Source organism: Thalassophryne amazonica, chromosome 3 (assembly GCF_902500255.1).
Source record: "Thalassophryne amazonica chromosome 3, fThaAma1.1, whole genome shotgun sequence".
In the NCBI taxonomy this organism is placed as follows: Eukaryota; Metazoa; Chordata; class Actinopteri; order Batrachoidiformes; family Batrachoididae; genus Thalassophryne; species Thalassophryne amazonica.
In genome coordinates, this window is record NC_047105.1 from 53,740,600 (window position 1) to 53,756,152 (window position 15,553).

A 15,553-nucleotide genomic window follows, 5' to 3' on the forward strand; every position below is an offset into this window, starting at 1 on the left:
AATGATTCTACTGCCTTCTAGCGTTTGTTGTGAAGATTGTTCTTATTCCAACAGGAATTTAAAAACCCATATTTGGACAGCGTATGATGCCTTTTCCCCCTCCTTTCAGGACGTTTTTTCCCGTCCCGTTATAAAACCACACAGAGAGAAGATGTGAGCAGTTTGTGCTTCAGCATAAAAAAGCGCAAGAACAAAAATCGATATGACTTGTTTGATTAATGATTAACACTTATTGATTGTTTTACTGATTAGGACCTGCGTTTGAGTAACCCAGTGTTCGCTTGAGGGTGTTTGGATTTTAAGCACTTTTCTTTTTAAATTTTTTTTTATTTATCTTACTTTAGGATTGTATAATTTCGACCTGATATTAATTCGTAGAAAAGCTCGACTTTTACTTATCAGCAGAAATCTCAGTCTATTAATTCTCTCTGAGCCAGTTTTGATCTTCAGAAGACTCAAAAAATGGACTTTTTACTGAGATTTGTTCTTCTGATCATCTGCAGTGAACTGAACTCTGGTAAGAATCTTTATTCGTCCTTGTCTTTGTTTAAAAATAATTTCAATCTTACTTAATTTTCTTTTTTGAGAGCTCGGCTATCATTTTTGATTTACCTGTATTTTGGACGTGAAAACCTGTATTGTTTCTTTTAACTGATTCCTACATTAATCCAAATCAGAAATCCATTTCGATTTAATCATCAACATTTGGATTTAACGCTATATAAATGCTTTGTTGTTCAAATGTTATGCACCCTGAATTTTTTATAGTCTTTCAGAGTGTCATGAGAAAAAATATGCAATTGTAATCCCTAAATGTTTATTATTCAAAACACAAGTTTGAGGGTTTTTTTTTTAAAGAAGTCATGATATCAAAAAAGAATTGCTGTCATTTTACAGTTGAATGATGGGCTATTTGATTTAGTTTTCTTTTTAACTAGCTCTTATGAAAATAAAAATTGATAGATGCAGTAATAGTAGTCTGTTTGAGTTAGTATTCCCTTTAATACCTGTATCTTCTTGCTCCAAAGGTTATATGTGTGCAGGCTCATGCTCAGATTTTGTAGTGGCCACTGGTGTGGACCAACTGCTTTGTCAATGTATCATTTATAATTTTGCCAAAAGTGTTTGACATTTTAGCTCCAGATCTCCCTGTTTACAAATAATCCTGACCATTGGGGTTCTGTTAGACCTCCATTTCTATAGTCTCAGCATTTTCATAGTTTCAGCACATCAACAGTTTAAACCATATTTTAAAACACCATATTGTATTTCAATCATCTGCATAACAGAGTCCGTCAAAATTTCCATCAGTAAAACTATTTAAAAAAAAAAAAACTACTGCATTTTCAGCTTTAAAATCTTGGATTCTGATAGATACAAGTGAGGCTCAGTGAATCTTCTATTTTGGGCCTTGTTGGCATCTTTTAAAATAATAATTTGCAGTTTTTCTTTAATATATTATGTTCTCACAGTAGGACATTTCTGGGCTTGTTCACATGTGCATGTGTGAACTGGACGTTTTGTTTGCATGCGATTTGTGAGTCCTTGCTGCTGGTGGCCATGAAGGCCCCTGTCACATTCATCGCTGTTTACATTAAGTATAATTTTATAATCACTGTCAAGCATGTTCATGTTAACATATAGTCTGTTGTGTTTTTACATACTGTGATATTACATAATAAATCATTTTCTGAAGCTCTTATTTGTTGTTGTTTTTAATGGGTACAGTGGTTTGCAGAATGACTAGTGATCCTGTATGGGATTTGTGTTTATAACTCTGCTTCACATAACCAGGGTACCACAGTCCGCTGAATGACTTCCAGCGCTCTGAGGGAAGGGAATTGGTTCCAACTCACTGGAACTCAGCTCGAGTATTGATATCACCGGGTCTTAGCCTGGAGGAATGTGCCAAAAACTGTGCACAGTCTCTGGACTGCAGGTATCTTCACAACACTACCCTCCAAACACACTAAAAAAAAAAAACATGGGTGTTGTTGGTTTTATGTTACATGAACCTAAGTCTAACATGTAACTTCTATGAAATAAAGTTTTATGGGTGAAATAAAGTTTTATGGGTGAACACATTCAAATCATGTAGTTTTTATATAACATGCAACAACGTACAAGCTAACATGCTTAGTGAACATAATAAAGTTATGGAAAGTATTTCCACCCAAGTAAAATGCATACATGTCAACCCCTTTGTGGGTTCACCTGTATAACCAAGTGAGAAAATCCATAAAATCAACACAAAATCCTTATAACCTCCAAATCGTACCAAAATCAGTTGTATTACAGTACACACAACCGCGTAGCGGTATCACATAACTGGGTTTTTGTCCACATATTATGAGTTGCCACAATGACCTTAAAGTCAGGATCATTAGTATTTCCTCCACAGTTGAATTTCAAACAATAGAGATCTAGTATTCATGCAACAAGCTGAATTTTATAGAACTGAATGTGTCAAATTTAGTTTTTTTTTACAGAAACAAGAACTGTGTGTCACTAATGGAAATACATTAATAAAATGAAAAATAAATCGAATAATAATGAACAAAATAAAACATATCTCAGAACTTCATCAAGTGTATCAAAAATCGCATCACCAGTGCCAGTGTTGCAGACTGGCATGTTGATGATCCTCGACTTTGCCCCTGTGTTTATTAGGGATGCACTGTAAAAAAAATCTTGTCAAATTTACGGTGAAAAACTGGCAGCTGTGGTTGCCATTTTTTCACCGTAAAAAATACAGTGATATTGTATATGGCTTCACGGTAAGGTATATTAACACTTGGAAAAACAACAGTTTGAAAATGTTCCAATAAAGATGAGTTACTGTTAAAATAATGGTGAAATTGTATATAGGCTCATGGTATAGCTGTACAATTCACAATGTAACCCTATTGCCTTTTAAGTGAAATGCTATCCATTCCACAGCATTTATTGTCCTATTTTATGGTCAGTTTCTGTTAAAACAACAGCACAATTATTTATGCCTTGACAGTATGACTGTTCAATTCACAGTATAAACCCTTTGCTTTTAAGGTGAATTTCTATCCATTCCACATAATTTATTACCCTATTTTATGGTTTATTCCTGCTAAAAACAGCACAAAAATGTATCAGAAGTTACAGATAATCAATAAATTCCAGTGTTTCTTCTGGTACATTTGCAATTACTAAGAAGCTGAAATTGTCTTTTAACACGATCGCTTTTGAAAGCATCCAAAGCGACAAAAGACCCAAAGAATGAGCCAGTATTTCCATGTTTGACCATACTGCCCCCTGTAGGAAGCTACACAGACAAATCCTGAGAGTACTCACAAAATCAGCTCTCTACTAATCATAATGCTCCGGTCAGGTGGAGGTCTTGAAAAATAAAGTCATACTAACTTATGGTTTTGTGAAAATACTGATAGAATAACTCCATTAATGTCAATTCTGTCATTTGTACAAAGTTAAAATATAACATATATCTTTTAATGTTGAATAATGCACTAATTCTGAGGTTTTGTAACAAACACAGACCGCAAAGCATTCTGGGTAAAAGTGCCTCTGCTAAACACTGATTGGTTCTTAAAAATTAGCACATTACTTTAAAATGAAAACATATATCTGATATTTTCACTTTATAAAACTTCAGACATGACAGTAATTTTAAATAACTTGTCCAAAATGAGTAGGTTAAAATTTGAACCATAAGTTAAAAATGTATGCCTCTGGATGACTTAGGTGATATTCCGTGAATAATACAGTAATGTGCTATTTTTAATATGACTGCCCAATGCTGTCACCATTTCAGCTTTTCACCATATATTTCACATGTTAAAACAATTAAAAATAACATTTTTGACAGTTTTTAAATTTATGGTAATTCAATGTTTATTCTACAACATTAAGCTTCTTCTTGCTTTACGGTTTATTCCTGTTGCCATTTCACAGTTTTTCACTGTAATTTTCACGGACATTTTTTACAGTGTGGGTATCGATAAGATTTTATTGATATCAATACCATTATCGATTCCGCTTATCAATCCAATTCCCTTATCAATACCGCTGGTGACTTTTTTGTGTACTAAAAGTAGGCTTTACAGGTTTTCTATGTTAGCAGGTCAAAGAGCTTTTTCTTATCATGCACCTGCTCTGTGGACTGGTCTTCCTGCAACCGTGAAACAGTCGGAGTCCGTGGACATTTTTAAGTCAAGACTCAAAGCCTATTTTTATTCTCTTTCTTATGAATTGTTTTTATTTTTATCTGTTTTATTCGTTTACTTCTGTTTTTAATTATGTATTTGAATTTTTTAATTTTTATTTATTTACTGTAATTTTTTATGTTGAACTGTTCTATGTGAGGCGCCTTGAGACGGCTTTTGTTGTGATTTGGCGCTTTATAAGCCGATTAAATTGAAATTGAATTGAAATTGAACAAAATTTTATTGAGTCTTAAAGTAAATAAATCTGAAATTGGTCACTGGATTCTTAAACTTTGGATATAATAAACTCTACATGGTGGATCCTTCTTGATCTCTGGACATAAATAGGGATAAACAAAATCTGTAGTTTTTGTCAAAAGCATTTCCTTTCAGACATTATTGGCATAAATGTCTTTCCATACATCTGAGCTGAGCTCTTAGAGCTGGCTGTGCTGCACGTCAGGATGTAATTTAAGCACGTCTCATTTTGGGAGGAAAAAAAACATTTTAGTGGATTGTAGTTTCTTGTCTGTATTACAATGTTTGTAAGAGGTGTCATTTTATTTAAATCGGCAATTCGTTTTGAAGTTATTAATTCCGACTGGACTCTGTCTTGGCAGAGAGCCACGCAGCGTTTGGAGCTGCGGCAACGGAACGGAGGACAATTCTCATTTCTTGACTGCAACAAGACAAGAGTCCCATTTAGTGACTTTAATTCACACAAAAGTGACTCACTGTATTTTAATGGCTTTTAAAGGAGTTAAGAAGCAGACTTGCTGTGTCTGAAGAGCAGCGAATCAAAGAACCAATGAACTAGTGGATCGAAGCATTGCTTCAATGGTTCACGCATCAAAGTGGAGTTGTGCTGCAGAAAGGGTTGATTACAGAGCCGCTGCAGACCAAACCCTGAATATCCGTAAGACTTTATTTGTACATCCGTATGACTCTGAAACTCTGAAAAATCTGTATAATTTACGGACAATCCGTATAGGTTGACATGTATGAAAATGAGTTAACATAGCCAGAATTTTGCTGAGTGACTTAAATGTAAATTTGTTGGGTCAGTATGATGAATTTGCGTTACTGTTACTTAAGTATCATGGTTCAGGCCAGCTAGATTTGTAAGGGTGAATATAACAACAAAGTAAGTCCTTTGGCTGCTTGCTTGTTTGTGCTCGGGGTCAACACAGCAAATCCAAGGTGGATTTGCATAAATTGTGCTGATCCAACACAGCAAAGTTAAGTTGACATGTAACTACTATTTTAAAAATAGTTGTAACTACCCTAATTAATTAAGTAACTCATCATCATATTAAACTTGAATGGCCCGAGGAAATTACATCAATGTCTTACATTTACCCTTACAGGAAAAGGGGTGGTGGTTAAGTGGTTAGTGGTTAGTGGGTTCAGTATGGAAGGGTCCCGGTTCAAACCCCACCCCTGCCACATTTTTCCAAGTAATGTGGAGTTCTGTCAGGAAGGGCATCTGGTGTAAAACTTGTGCCAATTCAACATGCAGATCCACCTCAGATTGGCTGTGTGCAAACAAGGGAGCAGCCAAAGGGACCTATTTTATTTTTGTTACATTTACCCTCACAAATCTAGCTGGCCTGAACCATGGTAATTGAGTAAAAGTAACGGAAATTCATCATGTTGACCCAACAAATTTACATTTAGGTCTACATTTACCTTTACAAATCTAGTTGCCCCGAACCATCATAATTATGTAACAGTGACATAAATTCATCATGTTGGCCCAATAAATTTACAAGTTAAGGAAGAAACAATTATTCAAGGCTGGAAATACCTTTCATAATTTTATTCTGTTCACTGAGCAAGTTATTTTTTTGAGCGCACAACACATTAAGCACTGATCAATAGATTCTTTTAAGGAGCCTGTGCCCCACAGCCTGAAGAACACACACACACCAAGGTGCAGATCATCATCGTATACTCCTTACAGTGCAATTTGGTATTCAGTGTCTTGTTTAAGGACACTTCAACACCTTATAACCATTGTGCCAACCACAATCATAATCGATTAATCAATCTACTATTGTCTCAATTAACTGATTGGTTCTTATGTCCATAAAATGTTAGAAAAATGTTGATCAATGTTTTCCAAAGCCCAGGATGATGCCTTGAAATGTCTTGTTTTGTCCACAGCCCAAAGACATTCAGTTTACTGATGGACAGGAGTCAAGATACTAGTAAAATAAATTAAAAAGTATGCATGTTTAAGAAATTAAAATCAGAAATTTTGGATTTAAAAAACAATCAGTTGTTGTCCTCAATTTAATAGTAGATTAATAATTGATTAATCTTTGCAACTCTTGTGTTAACCAAATAATGTACTGTCTATAGTCTGTGTTTACCTTCAGCCTTAAAAATACTATTACACCAAATTTAGCAAATTGTACGTTCTGGCATAATAAAATGTTCCTGAAAATGTCATTTTCACTGATAATAAATTGCAGATTTATTATTGTAAAGCAGACATTTATGTAGTTTGACATTTTACTCACAGGAGGCCCAGGTTTTTTGTTGTTGTTGTTTGTTTCTGTAATTTAATATTTAAATTAATCTTTTATTGACAGTCAGTTTATCTTGTAGGCTGAGGAGCACTTATGAGTTAATCCAGCAAACAGCAGCTTTGAAAAGTCAACAGAACTTATAGTGTTTTGATAAATGAAGGTGATACTTCAGTCGTTTGTTAGATGTTAAAGGTGATGAAATTAATGGTTATTTATTTTGAAAATTGACTCTGTTCAATGTTTCATTTTTAGCCCCCGGTATGAAATATGGGAGGATATAGCAATGAGCATGTGCGTCTGTCCGTCCATTCATGCCTCTGTCTGTTAGTTTTTGCTTGTTAGTGCAATATCGCCAATTTCATTCATATTTAGTGTAAGGGTGTACTTGGGTGGTCCCCCAACACCCATCGATTGCAGTGACCTTGGACTCAATTTCAAGGTCACAGTGAGATATTTAAGATATTGTCATTACCACCCTTGTTAGCATGATATCTCAAGAACCAGTTGACCAATTTCATTCATATTGAGCATAAGGGTCTACTTGGGTGATACCCAACACTTTGTTTTACTGATTTGTGGGGACCGGGGGGATATATCATCTCCTTATGACTCTTGTTTAAAGAAGTGACACTCATGCAAAGTTTATTTTCATTTACCATTAGACAAAGATGAGCACTGCAGGCAGTATGTGATATACGAGTATTTGATGCAAAAACATAGATCTTGAATTAAAATTGTATTTGTATTTGTGCAGAAATATGTGTGCTTCAGATGTGCACTACAAATACTCAGTCTTACCAAGTATATTTATCTAATTTCTGGTGAAACATTTTCTAATTACAGATCAATTTTTAAAGTAAAAAAAAAACAGTCAAAACATCCAGTTACACTTAACATAAGATGCAATCACCTAATAAGCAAAATTACAGAAAAATATTTCATGTTTTTAGACAGCACAGCTTAAATATCTACAAGTAGTCTTGAAAACGTCTTGTTTTGAGTCATATTTGAGACAAAACAACCACCTTTGACTTGTCATAGGTTTGTTAGGCTGCTGTGTTATTTTAAAAAGATGTAACATGATCTACAGCTCAAATGGAGTTTTCGCACGTAATTTAAAGATGTATTTTATATCGAAAAGCTAAAGATTACATGTAATTTCAAGAAATTTTAAGTTAAATTTGACTTGTTCCAAAATAAAAAAAAAAAATTAACATGAAAAATGTGTTTTGTACTTGTTAAAGTAAAAAATAATCTGTAATTAGAAAAAATGTAAGACCATGTTTTGGGGAGAATCCAGACAAATACTTTTGGTAAAATTTTGAGGAGTTTTTGTTATTTCGTTTTTATTTGTTAATTTATTTATAGGGTCTTTTTTTTAAAAAATCGTGGATTTGTTGTTTTTTTGTTTTGTTTTCTTTTCTTTTTTTTAAAGTCAGTTTACTTATTTAAGAAAGAAAGAAAATCTTATTCATCACCACTGAATGAAAAGATATTCAACTCCTTGATCTACATCTGTCACTTCTCTTAAATTTATACAAGTTCTTGCTTGTACAACAAATAATTTTTCCTCCATTTCATAAAAGTCAGTTCATATGTTTTCAAGCAATTCTGCTTAACAAGCACACAAATGATGACAGAAACATTTCACTGATGCCAAATTATTTTTTTTAAATTGTTGGGTTTTTTTCTTTCTTTTTTTTATGGCCAATCTGAAGGAAACTAATCAATACATTTGTGAATGACTGTGTGACATTAACACCTTCCAAATGTCACAACCCCCTTATTTACGAAAATAAAAAGTAATTTTTATTGCAGATCAGATAAAAGCTGCAGCTCCAAATCAAATCTTTAAATATTTTTAATGACCTATTGATGTTGATCTTACAAAGCTTTCCTTCACAGTATACAATTCATGAAATTCAAAATCTGACAGATAGCAAATTAAAGGATGGCTCACATCACCTAGAAGTTATTTCGTCTCTTCTCTATTTACCTAATATTTTAGTCCTTTTTAACATTAAACGTGTAATTGGTGCCTATTTGTAAAAATTTCATTTGTACACTATAATTTTGAGCAACTTTTTTGATTATTTCTCAACACCAGAGCTTTCAACTTCGAGGCTCGTTCAGCCAACACATGTAAACATTTGCCATGGGTGGGTGATGGGACTAACGCTGAGGTGAAGAGAAACGTTAATTGTGATCTTTACGAGAAGAAAGGTAAGAACATACACACACTCACATTCTGCAATGTAACAGAGACAAATTTAATATTCCAACACTTTGTTTTAATTGGTTCTCTTTATTCTGAAGTTTATGTAAGGAAATGCATCGTGGGTAAAGGGGAAGATTACAGAGGCAAAGTCTTCACCACAAAAAGTGGGCTTACCTGTCAGCAGTGGTGGTCCAAGTATCCTCATGATCATAGGTGAGTTGATGACCAACAATATGACCACGATATACTGTACAAACGTACTGCGTTTAGATGCACAAATTGCTTTACAAAGATGCCTCACATTCACCCACCGATGTCAGGGTGCTGCAATGTAAGGGACTAAGTTGTGTACTGGGAGCAACTTGGGGATTGAGGACCTTGCACAAGGGACCTTAGTAATTTTCCAATATGACAGGGATTTGAACTGAGGATCTTCTGGTTGCACACCCACCACTTTGACCATCTTCAGGCTATAACACAAGTCTGACTTTTCCCAAAAGAACAGCACTTCAAGCTGTAAAATCGCTCCAACTGGTGTTCTTTCTACTCAGTGTGGAGGAGGGAGGGTTGGAGAGGAGTAATAAAATGGAAGCTGGTGTTTTGCTGCAAGATGCTGGTTCTAGTACGACATCTATTTGTACTAGATCGGGGTGCCCAATACGTTGTTTGCAATCAACCAGTTGATCGCAAAAATAGTATGTAGATCCCATGGCATTATGGCCCATAGCCAGGGAGAGGTTGGCTAGACTGCCCACTTCCACATTTTCAGCGTTTCTTGCTGCGGGCTGTTCATCCACTGGTTTGTGCAACAGGTCTAAGTTAAAAAACAGTTGTCTGTGTCTCAAAGCATGATGATGGTGGCACACCTGCAGTGATCTTTATAAAAACATTTTTACACTTGTCTTTTCTTGCAAACTCTGTGCTACTCTGTGAGTGTCCTCGTGGTTAAACTAAAAACAGCTGAAGAACCACGATACGTTAACAACAAATACTAACTTTTTTCCTCTACCAAATGCTCCTAAAGTCTTTTTCTGAGGACGACATGATGTAAAAAGCTCTGAAAAAAACCTTCTTACCTGTTAATCAGGTTGTGCTTTCTGCATAAATACACACATTATCCATTGTTACTACTTATAATTATATATATATATATTTACAACTCAAATGTTTTAGTCAGTATTACATTTTAGTACAGTTCTGCACTAAGTTTAATTGATGAGTCAGTGTACAATATGTTCAACATTTGTAATGTAGGTAGATAATTTTGAGGGCAGCACAGTGGTTTAGTGGGTAGCGCTGCTTCCTCACAGCAAGAAGGTCATGGGATCTATTCCCACCTATGGCCTTTCTGTGTGGAGTTTGCATGTTCTCCCCAGGTTTGTGTGGGTTCCCTCCAGGTGCTCCGGCTTCCTCCCACATCCAAAGATATGCAGGTTAGACAAACTGGAAACTTTCAAAACTGTCCGTAGGTGTGCATACAGGTGTGAGTGTGTTTGTCTGTCTATATGTGGCCCTGCCATAGACTGACATCCTGTCCACGGTGTACTCTGCCTCACACCCTATGACTGCTGGGACAGGCTCCAGCCCCCCATTACCCTTGACTGTAGTAAGCAGCTATAGAAAATAGATTAATAGATAATTTTACTTGGTCATTTTAGAAGTAGTTTGCAAGCCGAAAAAGTGTGGACACGCCTGCACTAGATCATTTATTGTACATGCAATTGGTTTCTTTGTTTAAAGGTTCAAAGGTTTCATTTCTGACATTGCTATATGTGGAAGGGGTTCAAACCTAAAATCCACAGCACTCTAGATACACCTATGACCAAGTCACATCTAAATCTCTTAAGAATATTGTCAGTTGTCCTGCTGACAAACTGACAAATGATGTTTAAAATCGTACACACTGTAGACTCATCCTACCCACTGCGTATTTCCCACAGTATAGTGCCCATACTTTCATATAATGTGTGGCTGTCATGATGCTTCCTGAGAGCACTGTATGAAACAGGAACAAACTTGCTTTACAACTCTTGCTCACAGGTGGACTCCCACTACATCCAACGGTCTGGAGCTGAATTACTGTAGGAATCCAGATGGGGATCGTATTGGACCGTGGTGCTATACCAACGACCCTGAGAGGCGCTATGAAAGCTGCAATATTCCCCAGTGTAAAGATGGTACATGTCATATACTTATCGAGCACCCTCACTGTGTGAGACTTGGATATCACTATGACATCTCTCTTTGGATGTGAGACATATTTTTGGCATTGTCTTCGCAGATGTCTGTATCACGTGTAATGGAGAAGACTACAGAGGGCAGGTGGACCACACTGTGAGTGGCAAAGAGTGCCAACGATGGGACCAGCAGTACCCTCACCAGCACATCTACCAACCTGAAAAGTAATCATGCTTTCATTACTTTGGTTGACCACATTCATGTCAGTTGCCTTGTTTTGTGTAGTTCATGGGAGTATGAATCAAAAAGTCCCACTTTTTACATTTACAGCTGTGGATAGCAGGGATGTGCCATGTTAGGTTAAGTCGGAACAAATGCTTATGGCTTGCGTTGTGGTTCAACAACACTATGAAATTGCGCCGATTCCTGGTTGGTAAATACCCTTTTAGGGCATCAGTCTGAAAGTAGCCATCTGTCTGCTGTTGCCAGGTGGTATGTGATCTTCCTCTATGGCCTTTTCTTCTGTTGTTGGAGTCATCAGCACTGAGGCACTTGAACATTTGGTCATGTTGAGACAAGTGTGTTATATGGCTGTATTGTTGTAGCTGGTGTTCCTCACAATGCAAGTAGCACACCTCATCTGAGTATTCATATGTAACATTTCAGTTGACACAATGCCATTCCACTGGTATACAAAGATATCCAGTCATTGCCTTAGTTCGCTGGTAAGTCCAAGTCCAAGTCTCACAAACAAACAGTAAGATAGGAAGTACAAGGATCGTGAAGGTTTGGACATTCACTCTCCTACAGATATATCAGCATCACCAAACACCTCTGTCTATTGACCTCAGGACCTCATAAGCTCTATCCAAATGTGTCTCGACTTTACATGCCAGGCTTCTACAGTCATGAATGTCATTACCAAGAGGAATGAATCTTTCAACAAATTTGACACTTTCACCACATGCAAATACACATCTGATGCAGGAGGCCACTTAAACCCTGCATTTTGGTGTTGGTCCAGTATAATTACCAATTTAGACTCTCTAACTCCTCGAAGAGCTTCTCAAGTGCTGCAGTCAGGGCATCCATTGATTCCACAAAGATCACATCATCATCTGTAAAGTCAAGGTCAGTAAACCTTTCCTCCCCAAGAAGCACTGAATTTCTTCACTCCATAATCTTTCTTAACATCCAGTCAGTGCAAGACATGAACAGAGTAGGAGCCAGAAAACATCTGTGGTGAACACCAGAATTCACTGAGGAGAAGTCAGAGACTCTACATCTGCTCATCAGAGTTCTGTATTTAGGACTTAATCAGCAGCCTTATTAACTGAAACACTTTGCAATTATGAACATAGACTGCAATGAAGCCCTGCCAATATTCATACTTATTTATTTAATATTTTAATTTATATAGCGCCAAATTACAACAAAGTTGCCTCAAGGCGCATAAACTTCTGTTCAATGACTAGTCATAGATCTAGGTTGTGGTCGGTGGTTCTTGAGTTATTCATGAAACCAGACTTCTCTGCCATGTAATCCCATTGAGAATTACTTTTTCAATTGCGCTGTTCAGCACAGACAACAATGTGCTGAACAACGCACATTGCACTCAGGGCATTATTACTGCCCTGACAGGTTTCAAGGGCTTGTAATGAAAAAAAAAAAACTCACTCCATTCCACATTCCATTTGGGTCACTTGTTCTTGTACAAGTTTGCAAGTCCTCCACCCACATCATATGCAAACTCCTCCAAAACAGTCTTCAATTGAATCCTGAGAGAAGCTACAACAAGTTTCCCATCAGACTTCACAAAGTGGGCACTTCTATAGACCCTGCAGTTCTGTAGGAGTATCAGTCATCTTCCTACAAGAACATTTTCAACACCATGAGTGCTAGACTGCAATGCCCATGACTTCTGTTAAAGTGAAGAAGCATTCAGTTTTTTTTGGCATGGATACCATATCCATGGGGACTGATATAGTCTTTACCACCAGCTCTGTCAATGTCAGTGGTTGCAAATCTGAGCCTCAGCCTCATAAAATGCTCATTGAGAGGGGTGACATGTGACACCATGAGATGGAGCCGGTCTGCCACAGCAACTGCCACTCCCTCGGTATGCTGACCACTGGTTCCAAGAGACCAAATGCAGATGTTTCCACTCAAACAAGACTGGGCTACTTCCAGGCCTGTTGATGTTAAATATTACTGCCATTGCAATGCAGAGCTTTCTAAACTCCTTTGACAGCACTGGGAGAAGTTCCTGAGAGAAAGGATGTTCCAGGTGTCCACCAAAATGAGTTGTCTTGAGTTTGGACCTGGGTGGTGCTGTGCAGTGGTCGACCCCTCAATACTGCACCAGTTGCCACTCACCAGAGAGAGGATCCTCAGTGCACTCTTGTGGTCTCTTCTTATTCGAGGGTGGGGATCCAAATGGCTCTTTCCAATTTCCTCATGCCATCCTCAGATGGTAGGCAGCAGCAAAGTTATTCCCACAGAGTGCAGAAACAAGACATCTTCTTTTCCATTGTCAAGCTTTACATGGAGTTTTAAAGTGGCTGGAGTGACATTCCCACCACCAAAAGGAGTTGTCTGCAGGCTGAGGGCCACCAACAGTCCAAGAAGCAATTTAAAACTATATCCAGGACACAAGACATGCAAACACATTTTTGGACTGGTTGTATTATCTTGATGTTGTCAAAATGTTCCCAATATACAAAATAATTTATACTCAACAAAAATATAAACGCAACACTTTTGGTTTTGCTCCCATTTTGTATGAGATGAACTCAAAGATCTAAAACTTTTTCCACATACACAATATCACCATTTCCCTCAAATATTGTTCACAAACCAGTCTAAATCTGTGATAGTGAGCACTTCTCCTTTGCTGAGATAATCCATCCCACCTCACAGGTGTGCCATATCAAGATGCTGATTAGACACCATGATTAGTGCACAGGTGTGCCTTAGACTGTCCACAATAAAAGGCCACTCTGAAAGGTGCAGTTTTGTTTTATTGGGGGGGGGGGATACCAGTCAGTATCTGGTGTGACCACCATTTGCCTCATGCAGTGCAACACATCTCTTTCGCATAGAGTTGATCAGGTTGTCAATTGTGGCCTGTGGAATGTTGGTCCACTCCTCTTCAATGGCTGTGCGAAGTTGCTGGATATTGGCAGGAACTGGTACACGCTGTCGTATACGCCGGTCCAGAGCATCCCAAACATGCTCAATGGGTGACATGTCTGGTGAGTATGCCGGCCATGCAAGAACTGGGACATTTTCAGCTTCCAAGAATTGTGTACAGATCCTTGCAACATGGGGCCATGCATTATCCTGCTGCAACATGAGGTGATGTTCTTGGATATATGGCACAACAATGGGCCTCAGGATCTCGTCAATAAATGCCATCAATAAAATGCACCTGTGTTCTTCGTCCATAACAGACGCCTGCCCATACCATAACCCCACCGCCACCATGGGCCACTCAATCCACAACATTGACATCAGAAAACCGCTCACCCACACGACACCACACACGCTGTCTGCCATCTGCCCTGAACAGTGTGAACCGGGATTCATCCGTGAAGAGAACACCTCTCCAACGTGCCAAACGCCAGCGAATGTGAGCATTTGCCCACTCAGGTCGGTTACGACGACGAACTCGAGTCAGATCGAGACCCCGATGAAGACGACGAGCATGCAGATGAGCTTCCCTAAGACGGTTTCTGATAGTTTGTGCAGAAATTCTTTGGTTATGCAAACCGATTGTTTCAGCAGCTGTCCGAGTGGCTGGTCTCAGACAATCTTGGAGGTGAACATGCTGGATGTGGAGGTCCTGGGCTGGTGTGGTTACACATGGTCTGCGGTTGTGAGGCTGGTTGGATGTACTGCCAATTTCTCTGAAACGCCTTTGGAGACAGCTTATGGTAGAGAAATGAACATTCAATACACGTGCAACAGCTCTGGTTGACATTCCTGCTGTCAGCATGCCAATTGCACGCTCCCTCAAATCTTGCGACATCTGTGGCATTGTGCTGTGTGATAAAACTGCACCTTTCAGAGTGACCTTTTATTGTGGGCAGTCTAAGGCACACCTGTGCACTAATCATGGTGTCTAATCAGCATCTTGATATGGCACACCTGTGAGGTGGGATGGATTATCTCAGCAAAGGAGAAGTGCTCACTATCACAGATTTAGACTGGTTTGTGAACAATATTTGAGGGAAATGGTGATATTGTGTATGTGGAAAAAGTTTTAGATCTTTGAGTTCATCTCATACAAATTAGGAGCAAAACCATGTTGCATTTATATTTTTGTTGAGTGTATATATATATATATCATAAGAGGTCAACACAATTATTCCATAAACTAAACAGTTTATAAAGAATTACAGTCGATGTTTCCACTATGATGATAG

The 15,553-nt window shown here is 37.8% G+C and overlaps 1 protein-coding gene across 2 annotated transcripts in view; it reads left to right on the forward strand.

Annotated features, from left to right (window-relative positions):
- Positions 1-160: 160 nt before the first annotated feature.
- Positions 161-15,553, forward strand: part of mst1 (macrophage stimulating 1) — a 30,746-nt gene continuing 15,353 nt past the window's right edge. Inside the window, exons 1-7 of one of the 2 annotated variants that reach the window (XM_034166299.1) lie at positions 161-380; positions 425-517; positions 1,795-1,939; positions 8,838-8,953; positions 9,047-9,161; positions 10,989-11,125; positions 11,230-11,350. In XM_034166299.1, the coding sequence (XP_034022190.1) occupies positions 463-517; positions 1,795-1,939; positions 8,838-8,953; positions 9,047-9,161; positions 10,989-11,125; positions 11,230-11,350 (689 nt within the window). In that variant the 5' untranslated portion in view covers positions 161-380; positions 425-462. Of the gene's footprint in view, positions 518-1,794; positions 1,940-8,837; positions 8,954-9,046; positions 9,162-10,988; positions 11,126-11,229; positions 11,351-15,553 lie in introns of both variants that reach the window. The other variant, XM_034166298.1, reaches the window with a different exon arrangement.